Raw genomic sequence first — 26,978 nt, forward strand, 5'->3', positions numbered from 1 at the left:
CTGTAAACTTCTGTAAGTCTGACAAGTCTTTCTTCTTTCTGGATTCTCGTAGTTCAACGTGCTGTTCGCTAAACTGCAAAAAATCATCTACAGCCTCATGGACTTTGAGAAAGAATGTGTTCCAAGTACCCATTTTGAAAGAGTATTGTCAGTAATGCCACGGCCATGTGTCAGTCCTCCAACAGATTTCATGGGTCGCATCAAATCTTGTTCTATGCACATATCAGACTACGTTCCTGACCAGTACTTGCCTTTCCGCCTAATAGTGAAGAATCCTTTCTCCTTAAAAAGAACTAGTTCTTGATTTGTGAGTTTTGATTCAAGTTTGCACATCTCTTGTGCATACAAGTGGGCGGATTTAGCATAAAGCTGATGTCCGGCAGCATGAAAATATGGGAGCATTTGAATTGTTGTATTCAGATGTAAATCCCAGTTTCCTGATCTTTCTGCAAAGATAAACAGCATTATAAGGTCAATGCACCTAAGGAGATTAACCCACAGCTTAATTGTTCTGCTTAAAGTTCTAATTTCCTGCAAAAAAAAAAAATCGCTAAATTTGCTCAAAGCTTCTTTAACAGCTGGTTCTTCTAGAACATCTTGTTCATTAAAACCCTTTTAAGAAGATCTTTAGAAATATTTTCCAAATATGCAAGAGAGCCATTCATTTCAGGAAAACTGCTCTTCATCACTTTAACAATCGCACAAGCAGTAAGGCTATGTGCTCGGACAGCTCTTGCGTATGCGTGATCATTCAACATGTGGTTCACAGTCAGTTTACCGTAAACTGTAGCCCATAGGTCTTCCAAACCACTCCCCTCCATTATCTTTCCAATATCACCCATAAAAGACATTAATAGATGGAATCCTCCTAGCCTCGGAATAATTTTTGACACTTCACTGTTGAGATTTGCTGACGCTACAATTTCAGCCGCCTTTAAAAACAATGGTTGATCGAACGTAACAATACAGGCACGGCGTTGCTTCTGACATTGTTCTGCAGCATAACTGAGAGCAGAGAAAATTGTTGATGGGTTGCTAGGATCCATGTTTATAAAGGGAATCCCTAATATATATGTATCCTCACGATCTTCTCTTCTACTCATTACGGAGGTCATGAATCCATTCCACCCAGGCTGCATATCTGCGCTTGCAATCCACAAAACATTCATTGGAAATATGGGGTGTACCGTTCGACTTTCAATTCCTCTGGTAACTTTCAAGTCATTAAAATCTTCCACAAAAATATTGGAGAGCCCACTACGGTGACTTTTTTTTTGGCATACGAAAGAATACGAATAGTTTCAGGATTAAATGTTCCCAACGGAGTTCGCTTCACCTCCACTTCTGTTTTAACACATTTACTTGGTGTTATTTATTTTATCTCTCCCATCGCGTGGAATGTGTTTAATCCGTCGCGTGGAATGTGTTCGTACGTTAACATCTGCATTGTCAAATACGTATTGGATGAGTCCTTCATCATTTACCTTAGGCGATCCAGCATTTATGAGAGACTTCATGTATACAGATACTTCATTGTATGAGACGCAAACACAAATTGATGTTAGAAGATCAATAAGATGTTTTGATCCATATAACCTATGCAGTGTTAATCCCAAACCTGTTTGAATGGGAGATAAAAACGATCTTGGTCTCACAGCAGAAATTATTGCGTGATTTATTACCGCACATTTGCGTTCATTTTTCTTCGTATCTGGAGCTCCTTTCTTTTCTGTTACTCTATTAATAAAACATTTAAGAGTCTCTGGAACAAGATTTTCCCCTCCACTTCTGATCTCATCAACACTTGGATATTTCTGAAAATCGTACATCATTTTCTGTATATCCTCTCTAATAATGTCTGCAGCTACTAACACTATTCTCATACGCTCTGTACCACTGATCAATCAGTTTGTTAGCTTTATCAGATAAACACAGAACATTTTGTTGTCCTTTTATATTTGACATGAATAAACGATTCTTAAAATGTTCCTTAAGAAGGTTTCAAGTGTTTATCTGTGTACGTTTCCTGGAGACAAAAGGTTCTGTAGTTCCTTTATTGTGTACTGGCATTCTTCACTATTCTCTATATGTTCACATAATCTAGAAAATGCTTCGTTCAACTCTGATTTTGGCCTACCAAATGACCCGTGATCATGTTTGGTAGTTCTACAAAAATCTCTGTAACAGTATTTGTGATACCTTGCTTCAGGAGCTATAAGGTCGCTAACACTGAGAAGCCTGGCCTTTACTTTCTGTCCCCAGGTATCGTTTCTTTCTTCACACTTTTTCAGAATGTATTCTCTTATTTCAATTATCGTTAGAATGTGAATAGGTTTCCTTCGGTTTGAAGGTGCTTGTGTGTCAATTTCTGCTGGTTTTGCACAAAGAAAACAATCTTTTCTAAAGTCAAATTTCACTTCCGAACTCCTCAAAACCGAAGATGCTATTGAAGATGGATTACTTTCGCATTTACCTGATTTTCTAATAGCAGCGTTAATACTCGAAGGTCGAGTATAATTTTGCCTGCATCTTTTATGAACTGTAATATTTTGTTTTCCTTCCAACTTTTCATGAAGCCCATCGTTGAGCTTTAAGCTAATTTCAATAATCGTGTTCAGCCCCTTTCCAACTATTATGGTATCTCCTTCCAATTCATCCCCACAAATAATACATGAGAAACTTGAACTGGCCATTGTTATCAAACAATACAAGCTATAAAAATATTTATAAGCCTAAAATAAACAGTAACATGGCGACAGGTTAATTACTTAACCTTATCGCACTCAAGATTAATTAGGCCTAGTTGTTTTTATTAGGATTATTTACAATTCAAAACGTTTAGGGGAGTTCTTTTATTAAGGTTACTTAGAATGAAAGAACTTTTTTTTTTCTTTTATTATTAAACAGCTTTAGATGGGAAATCTTTCCTGCAATATAGCACAAAGTATTTCACAGAGACGCTGAAGACAACAACCTAGCTCACCAGTTGTTATGACTCAACTGACTCGTTTGTTCAGTGTTGCCAACAAGTTGATACAAAAAGTCGCTAAATAGGAGATCAAATGACTCCAATTTTGGATGAAAAGTCGCTAAAAGAAATTATACGTAGAATTTCGTCTTTCTCTCATATATATATATATATATATATATATATATATATATATATATATATATATATATATATATATATATATATATATATATATATAAATGTGTGTGTGTGATCAATTCAAGCCATAATACTATCTACGCTACAAACACGTAGATGAATCATATGTAACTAAGAATAATTTCAATTTTACTTTTAATGCAAAATATATTTTTTACTTTCTATAAAAATGAGTTCATAAAAACAAACAAAAGTAAAGGTCTACGAAGAAAAATCTCACACAGTTCGCTTTTACTCACGCTTCTATAGATAAGAAGCTTGCTATCGGTAATGTATTATTTGTGTCTCTAAACTGAAGCTCTGCAGACTAATGGACATTAAAGAGTCCCCGTTAGAGGGCAAGAGATAACAGCAATCAAAACAGGAATATGGAAATAAATGGTATGTACTTTCCCAGCTTGTCAACACCTGTGCTGATTCAATTAAGCAAAACTAAAATAAATATATATCTGTTCTGATTCGAGCTTACAGTACAAGTTGTTCACAGCACAAAAATCGCTAGATTTGTAAGTAAGTCCCCAAATTGTCATTCAAAAATCGCCAAAAAAGTCGTTAATCGGAAAAAATATTTTTTGTCGCTATTCTGGGAGTCGAATCCCCTAGATTTAACGACTTTTCCCCCAAATTGGCAACACTGCGTTTGTTCTTCACGAAGTCTGATAAAGATTGAGTGGAAGGGGGGAGTGTTGCCAACAACGTGAACAATAATGTCGATACACATACAGCCTATATAGTCTAAACATACTGCAAAAGTCAATAGAAACATTAATTTTAATAAAGTAATGCTCATTTAGTCATTTAACCACATTAAAACTACATTTTTTAAATATATTTTCTTATTAATACCAAAATCATATGACACAACTACAAAATTTCTTTTGATGGATGACGCTCATTTTTAACTTTAGAATGGGAAGGGGGTAAGGCGGGAGATCCAGAGGAGAGAAGGGATATCACGAAAATGCTTTTCTAACAATGTAGTGGTTTATTATTTTAAAAAAAAGCTTTGTTATTTTTATTATTTTTTTTACTTTCGAAGTGAAACATAGTGACTGATATTTGAGGCGAAAATTTGAGTCCGCTCGTCTTCAAACTTACCTCGCTACATGGCTAATTTTAAGAGTAACTCCCACAATATATACACCGTTGGAAAGATAATTTTATGCTCTTTAAGATTTATTTGAAACATTTTTCCATATCACGACTCACTAAGGAAATATAAGAGGAAAAACAAAATGGCGGGGGCGATTTTTTTTTTTTTTTACTCTTTAGGTTAAAATTGCCAAGAAACCATTAGGTTTATGAAAAACTTTAAGGAATACGAAATTGTAGAGCACATTTCACAGATTACGAGAAAGAAAGAAGCATGTCAATATGTCCATTAGTTTTGAAGACTAATTAGTTAGTGACTTTTTTCTAAAACGCCCTTTTTAACTTTGAGGAGGCGCACAGTGCGTCGACCAATGGACAAAAATGAGAAAAGAAACAATTTTCTTCGGACTTGCAAATAGCACCGAATGAAGCACAAATCATTCACAAGACAGAAATACCTAGCCACAAACTGATGACAACCCGTCAGCCCACAGAGGGCGCGCACAAAGTAACCACATTAGACCGACCCGATTCGAGATGACACTCTTACAGATAACAATTCGCATGCACAACTACTATATTAAACCGACCTGAGTCATTATCTCTACAGTGATCGCACTGGTGCTTCAGACCAAAGCGAAAGGTGAGACTTTTTGTCACTACTGGGCAGTTATAGCACAGGTACGTTGTTTCCTTCACGACGAACGATTGGTAATCATTTTTTACTGATATATTTGGAATATCTCAAAACAGCCTAAACATGTGTTGAGATCTCTGCAGGAATCCCTTCCTTTAATGATTTCCTTTGGATTCAACAATAGTGTGTGTGCAAGTGTCTGTAATATCGACTGTAATTAGTGAAATTGCGAAAGAAGACGCCATGAAAAACAACGACATTTTTGAAAGATGAATAACAACCACCAGTGCTAGTCGGAAGAAAGCGGAAACCATGCAGGCTATTTGTAGTCATTATAAACTTGAAGACGCCGCGGAAGATGTGTACAACAGTTTAGAGAAATTTAGTAAGTTATTAATATGACCTTGAGAAAAAAAAAAAATTGGAGGATGTCGCACAGAGTTTGGTCGGTTTTCCTAGCTAAAAGTAAAGAGTGGTTTGATCGTGCATGTACACTTCCGGACTCTGTCTCAACAGTGACAACTGCTCGGTATCACAGCAACGTGAAGACCGATGTAGCTTGCTCTACTCGCGGTAGAACCAGTAAACAGTTTGCAAAGTGTTCAGTAAAAGCAGTAAAAAAAAAAAAGAAAAAAAAACCTTCTTAGATCCTCTTGTAGCGACTAAATCGGCAGAGGGGCTTGCCTTTGTTGCCAAAGAAGCAGCAGCGAAATTAAATACACCAAGAAATGACGAATAGTCCAAAGGATTGTCGGTTATGCGGAAGAAGCTTTAGAAGCCCTCCAGAAAGTCTTCCGTCACACTAGGCTACATCTTATACGAAAAACTTCTCTCTTCAATACTTATTTAGACCTGATGAAGCATATGCTTATTCTATCTGACCCTATTGTCTCCTCCAAGATACAGATTCACGCAAAGAAAAGGAGGACAGATACGGATCTGGAAAGTTATTTCAAAACTGCTGATGCTGCCCAGCTTCACAATTCTGTCGCTATGGAATTTGATAACTTAGACAGTGATCACATTGACTGATCTTTAAAAAAAAAACAAACAAACAAAAAAAAAACTCTAGAACTGTTTTAGTCATTTCATGCACTGCTTTTCATTATATTTTAGTGTTATGTAGTTTTGAGTCGTATGAGTTCGTGTTTACGAGTGCCGTAAACATTAAGGGCCATATGCAGAGTCGTTTTGACATATGTTTAGCGTCATACCAAAGGCCTGACTACTGCAGGAAACATATGTTATTCGAACTCTTTAGTATGACACTAATCATGCGTCAGAACTACTCTGCATAAGGCCTTAAATGTCTAACATAGTTTTTTTACGTCCCTGAACAGGATATTTTCTATATAAGTACAGTTGTCAAGTTCGATAACTTCAAGAACAACTTTGCTTCAGTCTAAGTGAGCAAAGAACGCCTTGCAACACAATAAACATGTGATAAAAACTTCAGTATGATTTGTTTTATTTTTGTCCATTATTCGAATATGCTCGACGCACTGTGAGGCGTGGGGGGAAGCTCCAGAGGGAGGGGCGGGGACTTTTGGGAAAATGTTCCTCTCATAGGGGTCTATCACTTGAGAGAAAATCAGCTTTACCCAAATTTTTTCCGAACTTTGATGGTTTTTGACCTTCATTGACTGGGCTATATTGTAGAGGACTCGCTGCTTCATGGCTAATACACCTGATGAGGTGAAAGGAAAGAAAGAAAGAAAGAAAAGAAAAGGTGATAAGTAATTAATTGACTTTGTAATCTCATAACGTAAGTTTACTGTGGCTAAACCGTAGCTAAATCAGGGTACCCTCTGCTGAAGCTTAAATTAATTAGTCACATGTGATTAACTTAGTCAACTACGTGTTAATTAGAAATTCTGAATAATTTCTGATAACCATACGTTAGTCAAACCCTTAGTATGGCCCTAATCATTCGCCAAAACTACGGATGGCCACAAAGTTCCTGTTCCGGAATCGGTTCCAGACCTGGATCCGAAAAATCCAGTTCCGGAACCGGGTTTTATGGAACTGGATCCGTTCAGAGCCGATTCCATCAGGAACCAGTTTCGGCCATCCCTAAAAGCAATCAGCAGAAGGTGAATTTTGTGTCAAAAAGGTTTTACATTTCTTAGATATACATATTTGTGAATAGCTACATGTTTGCGTATAAAAATATTTGTTGGATGTACAAATACTGAAGTTTAGTGCAGTGTGAAAAAAATAGCTAGGTTTTTTTCTATAGCTATAATTTTGCCATTGCATTGCAATGTATTTAGAATTTGCATTGAATTGAAAATGTCCGTAGATATATTATTGTGGTAATTTTTCATCGGAAATACTTAAATATACACAAGAAAAGTAAAAGTTACTTGAGTAGTGAAAGTTGGAATGAGTCCGAGCTATTTATGTTCAGTAGTGATTTTGTATTACACAATTTGCTTCAGAACTCGTTTGCGAAAAATGAAATCAGTTGTAGCTTACGCACAAAAGAATCCTCTTCGATTACGTTCACACGTTCTTCCTTACGAGACGACATCGTACATAAATTCAGAACCGGTTCCAGATCTGGATCCGAAAATCCGGTTCCGGAACTGGATCTTCTAGAACCGGATCCGTTCAGAGCCAAAAAATCCGGTTCCGGAACTGGATCTTCTAGAATCGGATCCGTTCAGAGCCGAAAGGAACTGGTTCCAGCCGTCCCTAGTCAAAACAACTGTGCATAAGGCCCTGGATGTTTATCTTTATTATTTCCAGTTAGATTTTAGTGCCTATGTTACTGCCTATTTTTTAAAATTATAAGTGCCTTTTTTGCCTCCGTATTCTCCATGTTTCCAGTGCCTGAGCATCTGATACCAACTTATTAATTTATAGTAGTGTTACCAATGAAACGAGAAGTGCCTTTTTAAAATCGAGACGAGCCGAAAAACATTATAATTCTCGTCGCATTTTCGGAACAACAAATTTCTCGAATTTCGCAAGCAACACTAGGTAACAGAAGATATTAGATCTCGAACGCTATTTTACTGTTTGCATGATTCACAGTATAAAAAGTGCAAATTGGTTCAGCGATTGCGCAGACGTAATGAAGAGCATTGATCAACGTTTGAATAGGGCCGCCGTGGCTCAGTAGTAGAGCGTTCATCTCTGGTGCATGAGGTCTCTGGTTCGATCCAAGCTCGCGCCAAGTAAGCTTTGTGGTGGACAAACACAGTGTGCATCGGGTTTTTCGCGTTTTCCCATTTTCTTCATCCCACCATTAATCATCATCATCGTCTGCTTTATCCTAGCCGGCATAATCATGAGACGAAAGACTCAAAGATTTCATTTTTCAACGTTTAAATGAAATGAAACGAAGTATTTCAGTTTAACGCCCCACGATTATGTCCTTTTGGCTGAGGGAGACGATGATTAAGGCAAGTGAATGGTGATGGAAGAATTGGTGGAATGAAAATGCGGAATTAAACCCGTGGATACATTGTTCATCACAAACTTAACTTGGCTAGGGATCTCATCAGGAACCCCATGAACCAATGGGAAGCGCTCTACTACTGAACAACGATGCCACCTTCAACATTGAAAGATACACAAGTCAATACACAATATACTCCAATAATAAATATAATTTAAATATTGGTGCCTTCCATTTCAATTCAGGCAGAGCATGTACCATCACCATCTCAGATATTGTTGAAACTTTTTTTATAGCAACTAGACATGTTTTTAAGAGACCCATATTTTTTTGTTTTGTCGAAAAAAAATTTCCCGCCAAGTAATAGGCCATCAAAGACGGGGAGTACAATTTATGAATTGTAGAAGACATGGAAAATGGTCAACTTCGGAGCCTCACCATTCGGCTATGGAGACAGGTAGAGTTATAATTCTTGTTGTGGTATGTACATAGGGATATAAATAAACTATATTTTATTATAGTTTGGTTTGCGCATGCGTATCTTTTTGTACATAAATTAACAAATGAACGTCAATTTATCTGGAAAGTCGAAGTTTGCGAATTTTTTCGAGCACTTCCGGTTCGAATTTTAAAATTCTGTTTTCACGGTTGGTAAGACCTAGTTACTCGCTTTCCGAAAAAAAATTTGTATCGCTTTTGTGGTCAACCGTTTTGTCGCAAAAAATTCGAGAAATTGTAAAATTTTCAAAAATCGCCATTTTTGGGCGCCATTTTCTCGAAAACACCATTTTTTAAAATTCTGAAATTTTGTCAGATGGTTCAACTTTACCTGAATAATAAACACACCAAATACCATTCTCGACCAATGCTTCATGGATTAACTGCAGCCTTTTAAAGTTAGCGAAGTTTCGCTAATTTTGATGTCACAGTTAGCAACACTGGGAACAATAAAAGTGCAATGATTTGATGATGTTTGTGAAGAATATATGGTATGAAGAATAAAAGGTTTTCTTGGCTGGTTTTTTATTATTTTGAACAAACAGGCTCTCTGAAATAGTAAAATGAGCCTCCCCCTACTCTTCCGTTTTCTTAAACTGAAGTAATCAGAGGTGGAAATTACGATTACGAAACACACAAATTTTAAGTTTATTTGAAATGGCCATCCAATGAATTCTGATGATCTATAAAAGGCCTAAGCTATTACCTCAGTATGATTTGGAATGATCCAGACAAAGTCTCAATTAAGAATGATGTCATTACAGTGATCGCAAATGACAAAAAGTTAAAAAAAATCGAAATGTGTTCTTACGCGTTCCAAAGAAATTTACTGAATTTTTAAACAGAACAATCCCAGCATAAAAATGGGTCACTCGGAATTTTATAGTATTCGTATTCGACTAAAGTGTGTCAGTCCGCAACCTGAGAGGGAGGTGTGTGTGTGTGTGTGTGTATTGTGCAAATTTTAAGTTAGCTGCTACTGCGTTGCTACAAATCAAAGGTGCAACCTGTATTGAAGCTGTCATGAGTGACCTATTTCCTTTAGTAGTATGATCCGTAGAAAATGACAGCTGTCTTCTTCAAGAATGTGGTGAATGTCCTGGAGTGGAAGAAATAAGTGTGGTGTCTTTAATTATTGATCCTGATGAAAATGAAAGTGGTTACGTATGCCATATGGGAGAATAATGATCTCGTTAAAAAAAAAAAAAAAACTGTGCCACTTTCTGTTTTCGTATCGTACATTGCCGGTTTAACTGTAAGAATTGTAATTCATGACTACATCAAGAAAATCCAAAGAGAATCAATTGCTACTGAAACCCACCGTATAAAATTTCAAGATACAAATTCTATTTTACTTCATGTGGACTTCGCTGAAAACTGGACTGTTATTCTGCAAAGTGGAATTCAGAGTTATCACCGAAATATGAAACAATTGACAGATTTGTTGTAATAAACGACGATAAAACACACGATTCGGCTCATGTACTCATAGTCATAAACAAGATTCTAAACATACTCGAAGAAAAGCGAAAATATATTTTATAAAAAAAGGTTTGAATACGTGAAAATAGGTGTCTACAATTTCCCAAACCGTGTCAGTGATTTCTGATGGTGCTGCATCCCACTTTAAAAATCGCTTTCAGATGTTCGAGATGCAGACAGGTCCGATAAAGCAGTGCTTTTGCAGTGAAACCGGCCATGCAAGGGTCTCTGCGACGGTAGTGGAGTAGGGTCCACGGTTATGCCGGTTAGGCTAAAGGAGACGGTGATTATGAGAAATGAATGAAATGGTGGAATGCAGAAAGTGGGAGGAAACGGGATAACCCCAAGAAATCCCACGAGCACAGTGTTTGTCCACCACAAAGCCCACACGGCACGAGCTGGGATTGAACCAGGGACCCCAAACACCGGAAGTGAACGCTCTACCACTGAGCCACCGCGTCCCCACTAAAACCGCAGGAGAATTTGTGAGTATAGGTCAAGTACAAACTCCGGGTATTACTCTCGTTTTGTTACCTGGAACTGAATTCGACGACTTCCGGAAGAAAAAAGGGAAAGTATGTGACCGGTAACTGGTATTCAACGAAGTTATCTTTGGCTTTCGGAAAATTGCGAAGTTTTTATGGCAGCAACGGGTCACCATGAACTAACTTCATACTTCCCCCAAAATCGAACTTTTGCAATTCAAAGTGTAGATTTAAGAAATCTGCAAAAATAAACTTTGGTTATATACATATATGTATGATAACCAGTGGTGCGTAGCAGAAATATTATGAATAATCATGAATTACGTGAAGTTGAAGTGCTGTTTATGCTTCCACATGAACCTTCAGCACAGTACAGGTTTCCAGAAGAGCATAAGAGAAGTGAAAATAAGTGTTTTGTGACTATCGACAATGTGCTACGCAGGGGCGGATCCAGAACGGACTTCTGGTGGGGGATTGTAATACTGCTACTTAGAGCTACTTTTAAGAGCTCCAAACTCTGGGATGGGTTTTATTTATATATAAATAAGAAAGTTTCTTCTTCTGAGGGGGGTGGGGTGGCAATCGTCTCCCTAGATCCACTCCTGGATGAGTTACGAGTGAACCAACATCTATTGGAGCATCTGCACGGTTACATGCTATTAGCAAAGAAGACAACAACCAAGCAAATGATTGGTCCATGTAAAAAAAAAAAAAAAAGTTTCCAAAGACCATTTTAAGTAAGTGAACTTGAAATTTGTGTGTTTCGTAATCGTAATTTCCACCTCTGATTACTTCAGTTTAAGAAAACGGAGGAGTAGAGGGAGGCTCATTTTACTATTTCAGAGAGCCTTTTTAATCAAAATAATAAAAAAAAACAGCCAAGAAAACCATTTATTCTTCATTTAATAAATATGAACCACAAACATCATCAAATCATTGCACTTTCATTGTTCCCAGTGTTGCTAACTGTGACATCAAAATTAGCGAAACTTCGCTAACTTTAAAAGGCTGTAGTTAATCCATGAAGCATTGGTCGAGAATGATATTTGGTGTATTTATTATTCAGGTAAAGTTGAACCATCTGACAAAATTTCAGAATTTTAAAAAATGGTGTTTTCGAGAAAATGGCGCCCAAAAATGGCGATTTTTGAAAATTTTACAATTTCTCGAATTTTTTGCGACAAAACGGTTGACCACAGAAGCGATACAAATTTTTTTTCGGAAAGCGAGTAACTAGGTCTTACCAACCGTGAAAGCAGAATTTTAAAATTCGAACCAGAAGTGCTCGAAAAAAATTCGCAAACTTCGACTTTCCAGATAAATTGACGTTCATTTGTTAATTTATGTACAAAAAGATACGCATGCGCAAACCAAACTATAATAAAATATAGTTTATTTATATCCCTATGTACATACCACAACAAGAATTATAACTCTACCTGTCTCCATAGCCGAATGGTGAGGCTCCGAAGTTGACCATTTTCCATGTCTTCTACAATTCATAAATTGTACTCCCCGTCTTTGATGGCCTATTACTTGGCGGGAAATTTTTTTTCGACAAAACAAAAAAATATAGGTCTCTTAAAAACATGTCTAGTTGCTATAAAAAAAGTTTCAACAATATCTGAGATGGTGATGGTACAATTTTATATTTTTTTGCCTGAGTTGAAATGAAAGACACCTATTGTTATATCACACTCTTGATGGACCTTTCGTGACGCGGAAAGATATTGATAACTTCTAAATGAAATTAAGCAAAAAAAAAAAAAAAGTAATAAATTTCGTACTTAAATTTGTACGAGAATAGCTTTCCGAGAATCAAGACGAGGCGAAACTTCTAAGAAATTTATCTTATTTCTCGTCTCGTCTCTTGGAAAACACTACTCTATAGTCCCTTAAGCACAAGTGCAGTGCCATCTACGTGACACTTCTACTAACTAAACGGCGTGACAAACATCTTGGCATTTGAAGGCAGCACTTCAAGTTCCCTTTAAATGCTGCTAGCAAATGAGAGGGTTGCGGTATTGCCACGTTTATTTTTGTATAAATTCACCCCCTGCCACCTGATCGCGCTGTAGTTCGTCTGCTTAGCCAAGCCATATCCACAGCCCCTTTCTCACTTGGCATCGTCGCGTCAGAGCTTGCGTTTTATTCGTTTAGCTGAAATGCCAAGATGTTTGTCACAGGCTTTAGTTGAATCCCGTGCATTGCTATAAAACTAGTAACTGGACATAGGGATTATCATTGGTAATATACTCACTTTCTTTTCCCTCATCTGATGGTAGATTAATTGATGTGTAAGGTAGTAGCTATCGGGTCCGTCACATATCATTTTCATCCAACAGTTCTCTGGGGCGAGGCATTTCCCCAACGACTTCATGCAGACGAAAAAGTCCATAAGTATATTGTAATTTGGAGGACACCTAACATCAGGGCTGGGAGCGGTACCAAGAGGCCGTGGAGCATTGTCCAATGTCCAAAGATGCGAGGAAAGCATGTAACCAAAATCTGCAGAGAGAAAAGTAAGCATGTAGAATATATACAAAGCCTAAATACAGTGGAACCTGCATAATATATACAGGGTATATCAACAGTTCGGGGTCATAAGCTAGCTTCGTTATAATTAAAAATAGGAAAAAATGAAAAGAAAGAAAATTTGTTCGAAATAGATCGTTTTCAATTGAAATGGTGGACTTTTTCCAATCGTAGCAGCCTTTTGGACTTCACATCGGTAGAGCGACTGATGTTAAATGAAAAAAAAATGTCATATGCCGCCCCGGGAATTTTCATTTGCCACCCCGTACAATAGCATCATTTGGCGCCCCCTTTCCTCAGAGAGAAAAATGTTAAAAGCCACGATTTCAAGTATGATACTGAATCATGAACAACAAAGGGAGGGAAAGTACACTCGCACTCAAAAAGGCCTAACAAATACAATCTCGTTGTATGCTTTTAAAAAATAATAAACTATTATGTTAGTGATGGATAAAGCAAACACACATGCATATGAAATATAATCCATTTCACAGAATATAATATCGAGCTTCAATCTCAATATATCAATTTATAATTCCAGTGCAACTAGTTCTTTTATCTTTATTTCTTGATTTTTCTTTTACATCTGTTAAATTAAAAAAAGAAAAATACTTGTTTCCACCTTCAATGATAAGGAACTTGTTTGTGACAAAGTCAAAACTAGTTTTCATATCAAAACTGTGATAACTAACTAAATGGATCAGGCATTCATCACTGTTCGAGAATTGCGTTTTTTTTGTTTTTTTTTGTATTTGACAACAATCAAGCAATTCATACTGGGATTTGTTTGACTATTTGCTTTAGCACTGTCCATGTAACCTTAAACTAATGTGACCTAAACATGATTTATGAATGTAGTATTCAAACAGAAGGCCACCTTTAAAAAAAAATAACTACCATCATCATGAAATCTGTTTCCAACCAGAAATATTTATTCAAAATAACACAGTTATAACAGATTTTGCCGCCCTTCGAAACTTTTTGCCTCGTGCAAATGGACATGTTGCACATATGATAGAGCTGGCCCTGGTTTCTACTTCAGCAGACTGTTCGGAAGCAACGTAAGCACTCGCGGGAACACGCAAACTATTGTTGTGTGAGGAAACCTAGAACAGCTGAAATTTGTTACTTAACAATGTTTTATTTTTGGCATGGTGGGGACCCAGAAAGAAGGATACACTGCTGGTTGGCAACATTAGTTTATTTATTTATTTATTTAACATTGGGTGCCTTTCGGTGCCAAACTCCTTAAAAACCAATGTTAACTTTTCCATGTATACTTAAGCGTACTGTACAAGCATTAGCGCCATTTCAGATTTGGCTTTGGGGGGGGGGGGGCAAGACCCCTTGAAATAAGTAAAATTTCTCGTTTTTCACTTACTTACTACTATTCTATTGATGAAATCTATAAAAATCTCAAACTCAGGGGGGGGGGCAATTGCACCTCCCTTCCCCCCTAAATGACGCCCCTGTGTACAAGCTCTATTTCTTACAACTTTGGCGCTTGGACTTATTTCCTTTGTGCTCTGAACACTTCAAATAGTCCTAACAGTAACCTAAGAATTATACACATACTATTTGTTAAGAAAGAAACTTACAGTCCCACGATATTTCAAGTAAAATTCCTTATTTACAAAATTCGTACTAACGAGGAAACCGATTCAAGTGTGATATGAAATTGTGGACGAGTTTATTGCGCAAACGAAGTGTTTTTTGTGTACAATTAAACCCATTAGAGGGAAAAACCCTCGATCTCAACCGTTCCAAAGATATAGAGGAATAAGGGGAAAGCTGGTGCTCCGATATTTTGCGAATTTTGAATATGTAGCGTTAGTACAAGTAAAAGAGTCTCTTAAAAATGAAGAATTCCTTCATCTAGGAAACTGAAGTAATGCATCGTATTAGATGTGTGGGTTAGAAAACTTAAGAGTCCATAAAAAGTTCTAAGGGAAGAATGTTTTGGACTGGAAAGGCGAAAATACCGGAGTTACATTGTTGCCTCAAATAGGCGTGTAAGGTGTCTATGTTCAGGTTTCTTGGTACGCTGAATCGAATAAAAGTATTATCAGTCAAATAGGATGAAAAATGTAAAAAATGGTGGCCTTCCGAACTTTCCAAACATTTATAATTTCTACCATTATTAACCGATCGGAACTGTATGTGATATACAGTATATAAGGCGTACCGTTTTTCTTTCTTTCTTTTTTTTTTTTTTTTTAATTGAAGATGCTATTTTTGCTTATTGATCCATATATTGCGTCTTAATATATGTCACACAACTACACACTGTCGTACTTACGTCTGCAACAATATGTGTTTATGATTCATATTATTTAATTTTTTTTTGTATACCACTTTTGCACAGAATATAACATTGTATTTTTGTTCACATAATAACGTCTCTGTTCCTTTGGCAATGTAATTAATCATTTTTATATCACTTTTTATCATTTTCTAAGAACTAACGACAAGATATATTAGCATGTAATATCATATAATTTTGTTCTGCATGTCAATGGCGTTTGTTATTCCTTAAGCTCCTTCTTTTTCTGGCCCCGGGTAAAAGCTACGCCACTCTTCTCAACATTCAACACCACTTTTATTCTACCCTGGTGCATCTTTCTTAACGTTTCAATGCAGTTTTCAAACATATTCACTCGCAAAATAGCCGAAAATTCGCAAAATATCGGAGCACCAGCTTTTCCCTTATTCCTCTATATCTCCGAAAAGGTTGAGATCGAGAGTTTTTTCCCTCTAATGGGTTTTAATTGTACACGAAAACACTTTGTTTGCGCATAAACTCGTCCACAATTCCGTGTCACACTTGAATCGGTTTCCTCGTAAGTGAAACGTGTGCAATGCGAATATTATTTATTTATTTATATATAGTATAAGAGTATTTACAAGAAAGAATGTTTTAGTTTATTTTTTAAAAATTTACCATTAATTTGCGATATTGGTTTTTATTACCAGTCATCAGGGGCATACCCACGAGGCATCTACCGAACTATAGTCGTTTAACAGAGAAATAATTGGTGCAAGTTGAAGATTTCATTTTACGCTTCATCTGTACTCTTTCTTTTCTTATGAAAATAATCTGGTTCTATCATTTTTCCTAAAAATTATAGCTGGCAGCAATTAACAATTACTTTTCGTCTTGTCGGGTGCAGATTAAGACAGGTTCCATATTACATAGACGAATTGGACCTCCATTAGTATATATTTTGGACTTTTCCCAGCCAATATTTCTGGATATATGAACACCGAGGAAAAACTAAATGTTGAATCAGGACGGACTTCTGGGGGAGGGCGTTGGGTTGTAATACTGCTATTCAGAGCTACTTTTAAGAGCTTCAAACTCTGGAATGTGTTTTATTTATATATAAAATAAAGTTTACTCTTCTGAGGGTGAGGGGGGGGGGCATTGCCCCGATCACCTCCATGGATCCGCCCCTGTATTGAATGAAATATGATCATCATATTTGCAGATCTTAATCTGATTTTGATTCCAAAAATGAAGATAAAAATGACAGTCAATTTTACTGTTACCACTTTCCAAAGTGTCGGCAGTTCTTTGTCATTAGCAATTTTGTTTCTTTATTCATCTCTACAAAAACGTGTCAGTGGTCGTGATTAGTAGTTTTCTGTAGACACTGTGAAAAATCCCTTCTCTGGATATCGGTATACTGTACAAATATACGGAATCCATATGTTTACTACGGAAATCTGTACGCAGCATACGTTATCCATATGTTACATACGTACTGCCTTTTTTCGCTTCGATGTTACATCATGTCGCTGCAGGATGTCTGACATCTAATAGTCTTCTGTATGCATGTTATATGCGTCACCTATTTGTTATATACGCCCATCTATATGCATGTTATATACGTCAGCTATTTGTTATATACGCCCATCTGTATGCATGTTATATACGTCAGCTATTTGCTATATACGCCCATCTATATGCATGTTATATACGTCAGCTATTTGTTATATACCCCATCTGTATGCATGTTATATACGTCAGCTATTTGTTATATACGCCCATCTGTATGCATGTTATATACGTCAGCTATTTGTTATATACGCCCATCTGTAAGCATGTTATATACGTCAGCTATTTGTTCTATACGCCCATCTGTATGCATGTTATATACGTCAGCTATTTGTTATATACACCCATCTGTATGCATGTTATATACGTCAGCTATTTGCTATATACGCCCATCTGTATGCATGTTATATACGTCAGCTATTTGTTCTATACGCCCATCTGTATGCATGTTATATACGTCAGCTATTTGTTATATACGCCCATCTGTATGCATGTTATATACGTCAGCTATTTGTTATATACGCCCATCTGTATGCATGTTATATACGTAAGCTATTTGTTATATACGCCCATCTGCATGAATTTACCTTTCCGACTGCGACAAACCGAGAGCCATCAAATCAGTGCTTGAGAAGGAGTGGAAGTCTGATGAAGACACAGTTATTGTGTTGAAACTGTTAGGTGATACTTTTTTGTTTTTTGTTTTTTTACATATGATCACATAGCCTTGCTCAGTGTGTTATTGTGTATTAGTACAAAATGGAAACAAGGCCTGATAGAATAGTTATTGAACCAATGTCTTTTGATTACTGGTGCATTACGATTCAGGTTAGTTTAAGATAAAGAATAATCAAGCTACTAACAGTATTAAATCTATATATATAAAAGAGAACGCACAAATCCTTTGTGAACTCATCACGCTAATACGGCTGAACCAATTTCTTTCATTTTTGGGGGGTTATTATGATTTGGACCCTAGATGGTTTTTATCATATCACTTTAATTTTTAATTACCAGTGTCTTGAGATAATTGACCATTCAAGTGTCCATACGTACAAATCCTTTGTTATTAGTTCATCATAGGTAAAAATAAACGTATTTATATGCAACCCGCATGACCATGTGACTCGGCGGGTTAACATAAATGACAGGCACTATAATGTTAACATTTACTGCAATTTGAAAGCGAAAAAGTAAAAATTATCTAAGTAACAAAGTTTATTGCGTTCCGGGGTGACCGCAGCGAAGCGGGGCGGGTTAACATAAATGACAGGCGATATAATGTTAACATTTACTGCAATCTTCTATGGTTTTTATCATATCACTTGAAAGCGAAAAAGTAAAAATTATCTAAGTAACAACGTTTATTGCGTTCCGGGGTGACCGCAGCGAAGCGGGGTGAACGCTGCTAGTCCCTTTATAAAATAACATCTTACATTTTGAAAGTTAACATACTCTAGGGGAATATTCTGTGTGCACAAACAACTACCAGATGGAATTTGAATTAGATTATTGGAATATTTTGTTTGAGCAGACCAAATAACAGATGTAACTTCAATTACTATAAAGAATATTCTGTATGCATAGAACAAGTAACAAATATAACTTGAATTACTCTAGAGCAGTTTACTTTAGAGTTGCGAATCCTTCCTTTCTTTAAAGGTAATCTACGGAACCCAAACCTTTAAATTTTGATGCACAGGTATTATAGCATTTTCGCGGATCCCAAGAGCTTCAGATATCCTCTGATCTGATTGGCCAATACAGGTACAACATCACGAGTCATGACATACATATAGCACAAAGTAAACGCCAGCTGCTGTCGGCCCACGTGGCCGAGCGAGTAAGCACAACATGCTAATAAGGAAAATTGTTTTTGGCGTCGGATATCAAACCTTGCCTCCTGCCTAAGTAGTTTTTCTTGTTATTTTTAATTTTTTTTTATAAAACCTCTTTTGTTAAAATAATATTCAGAAAGTGATTAAACGATTATTTTTTAAAATTTTCATTAAACTTCTTTCATTAAAATAAGTTTGCCCTTGTACTATACAGATCAAAAGTGATTTAACGATTATTTTTTAAAATTTTCATTTAGCTTCTTTCATTAAAATAAGTTTGCTCTTGTACTATACAAATCCATAGCAAAAGCAGTAGTAGTAGTAGTAATAGTAGGTAACGTCATCGGTACGTGGCCAATAAGAATGCTACTTCAACCATGTTTTGGATTAACCTCTTGGGATCGGCGAAAATGCGCACAGGTAATACTAATAGTTGAGAAGTAGGTATCAATATTAACCACAATTAAATTACAAACCTTTAATTATGAGTATATAACATATAGTACATATGTACAAGGGCCCATGGGGTAAGATTTTCCTATAGGCATTTTATTCAATTAAATCGTTCAAGGAACCGGTTCTTTATGAATCGGTTCATTGAACGATTCAATTGAATGAAATGCCTATAGGAAACTCTTGTCGGTCCATGGAATTGTTTACAGCTTTTGAGATGTAAATAATACCACAGACCGCCATTTGGAGAATACTGCTCTAAGAGGATATCATATATACACAACAGAAGTAATAGATACAACTTTAATCACGGGTTAAGTTCCAAAGTTGGTCGTCCGTTTGTAGCAAAATTTTGAAAATTTACCGGAAAGAAATGAATAATTTGCTCGTTTGTGTGCTTGATAATGTATAAGAAAAGCGAAAGTAGTGTTTATTTTCTTATATAAGCGGTTCTAAACATGGAACTATTTGGCAAGCGGAGGAAACTATTTGGCGCAAGGTTACTGCGTGGTACGATTCTGGGAATGTAATGAGCATTTGTTTTGTAAACATGGCTGCAGGTATACAGACACGCAGCCCTAGATATGAGGTAACATTATTACAGTTTCTAAAACAATAAGGAGATAATCAGGAAAATCTATTAAAGTAGGTAAAAGTCACGTCTTAATAAATCTATATATATAAAAGAGAACGTACAAATCCTTTGTTAGCTCATCACGCTAATACGGCTGAACCAATTTCTTTCATTTTTGGGGGGTTATTAAGATTTGGACCCTAGATGGTTTTTATCATATCACTTTAATTTTCAATTACCAGTGTCTTGAGATAATTGACCATTCAAGTGTCCATAACGTACAAATCCTTTGTTAGCTCATCATAGCTAAATCTAACCGTATTTATATGCAACCCACATGACCGTGTCACTCGGCGGGTTAACATAAATGACAGGCGATATAATGTTAACATTTACTCCAATCTTCTATGGTTTTTATCATATCACTTGAAAGCGAAAAAGTAAAAATTATCTAAGTAACAAAGTTTATTGCGTTCCGGGGTGACCCCAGCGAAGCGGGGTGAACGCTGCTAGTCTAAAAATAAATTGTTGAAAATGTGGTAAGCAAATAACTGTAAAGAAATGTGGAGAAAGTTACAATTCAATGTAACCGTAACTAGCACAACCAACATGGCGGCAAGGTTCTAGAACACAGGTCTCCCTTCCCATTTAGCTGTAATAAAGACAGAAAACAACGTGCCCTGCGGGGCTCTAACCCGCCTTCACTCACTAACGCTCGTTCGGCAATATTGTGTGAATTAAATATTAAACTTTGGTACAGAAAGGAATCAATTATTACGCTTTTAGCCAAAAACTAGGTGGACGACCAACTTCGGAATAAATACCTTAATCACTCTAGAGGATGTTATGCATGCACGGAACAAGTAACAGTAGAACTTAAATTACTCTAGAGCGGGGTTTCTCAACCTGAGGGTCTCGATCACTAGAGTTGGTAAGAACAATGAATAGGAGTCGTGATAAAAGCTGAAAAAGATAAATGTAATTAGGCTCTAGTAACGAAAGTTTCTAGTTTTGAAGATCATTTTTAATATCTTATTAGGATAGACTTATTTCCATACTCATTATCAAACGGTTGCTCCTACTCATATAAAGCTTACTGTACAACTGTGAGCGATAAGCTGCAATAATCGAAAAGCTTAATACAACAAACTGAAAACTACTTATTAGGTCGCTGGCAAAAGAATATGATATAAAGGGGGAATCGTGTTATGAAATAGGTTAAGGAATCTCAGTCTAGAGGATATTCTGTATGCACAAAATAAGTAAAAGATGTAACTTGAATTACTCTAGAGGATATCGCATACACAAAACAAGTAATAGATGTAACTTGAATTACTCTAGGGAATATTACGTAATAGAGAAGCTTGGGTAAACTTAATGGTATGTTACATTTCCTAATTTTCGAGAATGCACAACACTGATATGGAATTTAATGCAATGACACATACGAAATAAGCTTTCTCTGCCGTCTGTAAGTACGTTTTAGAAAGTAAACTACCTACATACCGTTCCAGGGTTTCAATCCCAACCAATTCCACTTAATAATTCAATTTCATAGTGACGCTTACCATTATGTTCGCGAGAGCTGCTCAACTATGTACAAAACAAGTAACAGATATAATTTGAATTACTAGAGGAATCATACATGCACAAAACAAGAAATAGGTGTAACTTGAATTCTCTAAGTGTTATCATACATATACAAAACAAGAAATAGATGTAACTTGAATTCTCTAAGTGTTATCATACATATACAAAACAAGAAATAGATATAACTTGAATTACTCTAGAGGGATATTCTTTACATATGAGGAAGTAGGAGATTCAACTTACCAGCCAACTCCCTTCTATCTACTTCTGGACTGTTTCGTTGAACATGGTCTCCTAACGAGGTACATTTATCTCTTAAATTTTGTATTCTTCTCACAATAGGTTGTGGAATTACATTCCGTTCTAAGCCCTGACTGGCCATAACATGATTTAATAAAACTGTTAGCTGAGCTGGAAAAACATTTAATATACAAAAATAAGCAATTAATTATTGATTGAAAGTTAAACAAGAATCACACATAATCACATAATCTGTTAAGGCATTTGTCCCACTGTACCACAAGTTTCTCAATGCCTGCTACATAGAAGGCGGCCGGCTGATCACGGAACAAACGACGAACGTTTTGCACTTTGCTACAGTTCGTGAACATCTGTCCCGCCAGGAATTTCTTCAAAGGACCAAAAAGATGGTAATTACTGCTGAGGGAAAGGTCTGAATAGTAAGTAGATGCTCTATAATCTCTCACTTTCAAGACTGAACTTCGGCGATTGTTTAGTCGACATGTGAGATTTTGCTTTGTCATGGAGGAAAACCACATTCTCAATATCCGGTATAAGATCACAGAGTTTCCTAATGGCTGCTTGCAGATGGAAAAGCATGCAACAGTAATACTCTACGTTGATGGCTTGACCTCTTACGAGAAAATTCAGTAGGAGTGGTCTTTGACTGTCCAAAAATACTGTGAACATCAGTTTTCCGGTCGACGCTGTTGATAGAAGTTTTATCGTTACTGGGGAGAAAGGATGTTTTTATGTCATTCTCTCCTGTTTTGACCCTGAATTGTAATACAGTATCCACGTTTCGTGGCAAGCTACAATGAGGTTCAGGAAACTGTCGCGCTCCTCGATGTAACGTTGCAAAGGTTCAGTGACATGACCATTTGCTTGCTCTTGTTGACATCAGGAAGAAGCTTAGAAACTCACGGACATGATATCGTGCAGTAGTCCAACGTCAATCCGCGTAATGTTCGGTGTTACTGAGGAACGAGATATGCCCGATCTTTCATTGTCCAGGACATTTTCGCGTTGATTTTAGACTCGTTATATCACCACTGCACACTTGGCTCTGATAAAAATCCGTGTCCATACAAAGAGTTTATTTCCCTGTACTGTGTATATCTGTAGCTGTGAGTCCGTTGCATAATATATTCTGCTTTTATTAGTTCCCAGTAACTTCTAGTAACAGTAGATTCAGATTGTAATATTCTGACATCAATATATCACGATCGATTAAAACTTCGATATGATGATGAAATTATTCTTAAACGTAAGGCTAGGGTGCCAGAAGAGACAAAAATGTAACCTGTTATATCGCTGTATCGTTGGGTTTAGTTGTAAAGAGTGAAAAAATCAGTTCCTTTATAGTTATTTGTTTTTCGCTATAACATAAAAACATCTAAAAGTGTCCAGGACTATTATTTGGATTCAATTCCATTTCAGTTAATCCCATCTCGCCGGATAGCTTATCATCAACTGGCTTCTAAGATTTTGTTTAAAAAGTCCCCTTTTTAGGCGAGATGTGGCCGTAGGCCAGTTCCTTTATGAAATGACATGGAAAATGGAAAGAGAGGAAATTTATTGGATTAGGATTAGGATTTAGATTTCTGGGCTTTCGTCATCTATAGCCATGTTACCTGTCACATATGAGGGATGACGTCCATCGGTGAGCACACTGTCCGAGGAAAGAAGGAAGGAAGGAAGCAGTCTGGGACCTATGTGTAAGGTACCATCCCAGCACTTGTTTGCTGAGAATGAGGAAAACCCAGGAAAACTCGCTCAGGATGGGTGACATGGAAAAGCTTTTACGCTTTTTGACCGAGTGTTCCCACCGTGAGTCGAACCCGGGACCGCTCGCACCAAAGGCGAGAGTGTTAGCGACTACGCTACGCGGGGCCACGAAAAGGTATTGGAAATTATTCAATCGAATGTGGTGGAATTTCTCCAATTGCAGCAACCGTCTGGACTGCACATTGATTTATGTTAAATGAAAAAGCAATGTTGCCAGTTTAGCAGGTTAGTCCCGTTGGGCCCTTACCATAGCAACAAATACTGCTTGGTTGAAAAACAGAAATTCGAGGTGTTCTAGGTATCCTCACATGACAAATATGCACATTTCCCGTGTCAATTTTGTCATAATGTTTAGTTCGAACAGCGTGCTGGTCTGAAAACGTTGCTTTCTCATTTGCCATTGGCCGCCTTAAGTTTTGGTTACTTACATTAACCACCTTTCCTCATTTCTCTCGTATGCCTTGGTGCTGATGCTTAGATACGCAAACCACTTTACCTGTATCCATATTTTCCAATAGATTGTATAAGCAGTATCTAACCATCAGTACCAAACCATACGAGATATATCAGAAAAAGTGATTAATGTAAGTAACCATTGTCCTTCAAAGGGTTAATAGTTTGGAGCCCAAATGGCTTGTGCGATTGCAAAAAAAAAAAAAAAAAAAAAAAGTCATTTTAGATTTAAAAGCACATATTTCCAACAACTCACTCTCTTTTCATTTTTTTTCCTTATCTTGAATAATAACGGAGTTGTCTTATGGCCCCGGACATTTGACACACCCGGTATATAATTATTACAAAATATTAGTACATATGCATTAATATGTAACCTTAATTGTCGAACTATAACAAATCCATATCGCAAGTTGACTGATTATGCATTGTTTCGTAAACAGTTTTATTTTGGAATGCTCATACGTTATGTACAAACGTGCCTCTTTCATAAACGATGCTTTCCTCATCAGATATGTGTCACGAATTCCAACTACTGAATAACATACATTATCATACTTATTGAAGGTAAAACAATATTTCTGCGGGATATGTATTACGAATGATAATGGGAATATGGAATAGCTCATATACGAGGGAGAATCATATAAAAATTGCAAAAGTGTCATTAATATAATTTTAGGTATTTGGAAATTTGCAGTCCTTGACGTCTTTTCAGGCTGATAGTACGAAGAAGAGCCGGTAGATAGGGTTGGAGCTAAGTAATATGATTCAATATGGCAGCACCACTCAGAAGTTGTACGAGAAGGATCAGCGTGGAGTTATTCCAATTTTATGGAGTGAAGATGTGGAAACAGTTAATATTCATCGGTAAACGAAGATGAAATATGGAGACGCGCAGACGCCTCTCTGTCACAATGGTAGGTCTACGAATGGTGCAAGAAATTGACCGAAGGTACAACTTTGTTGACTGATGTTTCTTCCCGGGTCGGGCTCTTCGAGTTATCACAGAGGAGTCCATACTCGCAGTAGATTGGCTTATTCAGGAAATCCGGCGTATCACCCTGGCTGAAATGACTTCCTTGCTGGATTTGAGATTCAATCCAGTACAACGCATAGTGCATGACGAACGCTGCTACGGAAGAGTATCGACCAGATGGATTCCTCGACAGCTGACGCAAATACTGATAGATCGTCGGGTTATCACATGTCAACAGCTGCTGAGTCGTTATAAAGAGGAGAGTGAGGATTTTCTAGCTCACATTGTCACTAGGGATGAAATTGGGTCCACCATTTTCAACCGAAGATGAAACGTGCAAGCAAAGAATGGCGACATCCTTCTTCTTCGAAACTAAAGAAGTTTCGCAGCCAGCCTTCTGCTAGGAAAGTCATGTTGAGCTTATTGTGGGAAAAGAATGGTCCTATTCTGGAACACTACATGCTTCCACGTACCACAGTGACTAGTGCTACTGACACCGACCTTCTCAAGAACCATTTCCAGCCAGCAATACGCACAAAGCGAAAGGGATTGTACGGTGCAGGTGTTTTGCTTCAACACAATAACGCCTGTCCTCATTCTGCTTGTACAATAATGAATACCAGTGAGACCTACGTTTCTAGTGCCTTCCACATTTGATGTATTCGCCAGATTTGGCATCATCAAATTTTCACATCTTTGGTCCATTAAAGGAGCACCTAGGAGCGCGAAAGTTCAAGTCTGATGAAGATGTTCATTAGCGTTCCACGGGTGGCTACAGCGTCAACCAAGAGAATTTTCTTGCGTGGTTTCGAAGCTTCCTATCCGATGGCGTAAGTACAAGTGTGAGCAAAATAAACGACGCGTCTCTTTATTTTGAAGGTTTTTGAAAATATCTCCGTTTTCTTTATATGTTCGAAATTTTGGAAGGTTTCCTCAGTAGGACAGGTTAATAACGAAGCCGTTTTTTTATATTTGTGTTAGATATTAGCTTAAAATAAATAAATTAGAAGCAAAAAACATTAAATCGACCGAAATCACGATAATTACCAACTCTGCTAATGTGGAAAATTTTCAAGAACGCGAGGGAATTCTGCAGTTCAACACGAAGCAGCGACTTCTATGTCATTGAGAGAAATGTGGATTAAATCTACAAACGAAAATTTTAACGAAACATTTCTAATATGTCTTATTACGTGCATTATCTGCGAACTCCAAATATATGAATCTATATTAAGTATTAACGTATAGGTAGAGCAAAAAGTGGAAATTACCTATGGAAAAGGACGAATTGGTAGTACGATCGTAATGAAAAATCGTCTTTACCACAGAACAGGTTCAGTTCACGTAAGAAAACAAATAGCTCAGTTAGTCAAAGCAACTAGTCTGTATGACGGAGTTGGTTGGTTCGAACCCCATAGAAGTGCAACTGTCATTTTTATTACTATGTTATTTTATTTATTTTTTATGTGGAAAGAATCAAATTGTAACATATGTGTAAAACTCATGACTATACCGAAAAAAGAAAAAATGTCCTTGTCGCACTTGCATAAGTGTCCCTAATTTTTGTTTGCATACAGTTTCGTAATTATTTCTCCTGTGCTCACTGCTCACTACATGCTCACTGGTGCATAACGAATGTTTTCCAACAAATGTTAATTCTAATATGGAGAATTTTATAAAGTTTCACAATGTTTATCAATAGATAGTCTTCTATCTAATTGTTTGGACATTTTGATAACAGATTTCCCTATTAAATGTTTAATTTTCCTTATATATATATTTAATTACGGAAACGTTTCACAATGTATTTGTTTTAAATTGAAATTGTTTTGAATTTACCACATAAGGTAAGTAGCCCGAAGAAGGAGAACTCAAGTAACTGATATTCTACGTAAAAGCAACCAATTGTAGATTGATGATG

The 26,978-nt window shown here is 36.8% G+C and overlaps 1 protein-coding gene across 1 annotated transcript in view; it reads right to left on the reverse strand.

Annotated features, from left to right (window-relative positions):
• The window catches only part of LOC145664921 (UPF0764 protein C16orf89 homolog), a 73,262-nt gene that overhangs the window by 29,950 nt on the left and 16,334 nt on the right, over positions 1-26,978 (reverse strand). The window contains exons 2-3 of the mRNA XM_081732025.1: positions 21,841-22,008; positions 13,030-13,277 (exon numbers count right to left, since the gene is read on the reverse strand). Coding sequence (XP_081588151.1) covers positions 13,030-13,277; positions 21,841-22,008 — 416 coding nt within the window. The remainder of the gene's footprint in view (positions 1-13,029; positions 13,278-21,840; positions 22,009-26,978) is intronic.

Source organism: Thermobia domestica, chromosome 11 (assembly GCF_964235325.1).
Source record: "Thermobia domestica chromosome 11, izTheDome1.hap1.1, whole genome shotgun sequence".
NCBI classification, from domain to species: Eukaryota; Metazoa; Arthropoda; class Insecta; order Zygentoma; family Lepismatidae; genus Thermobia; species Thermobia domestica.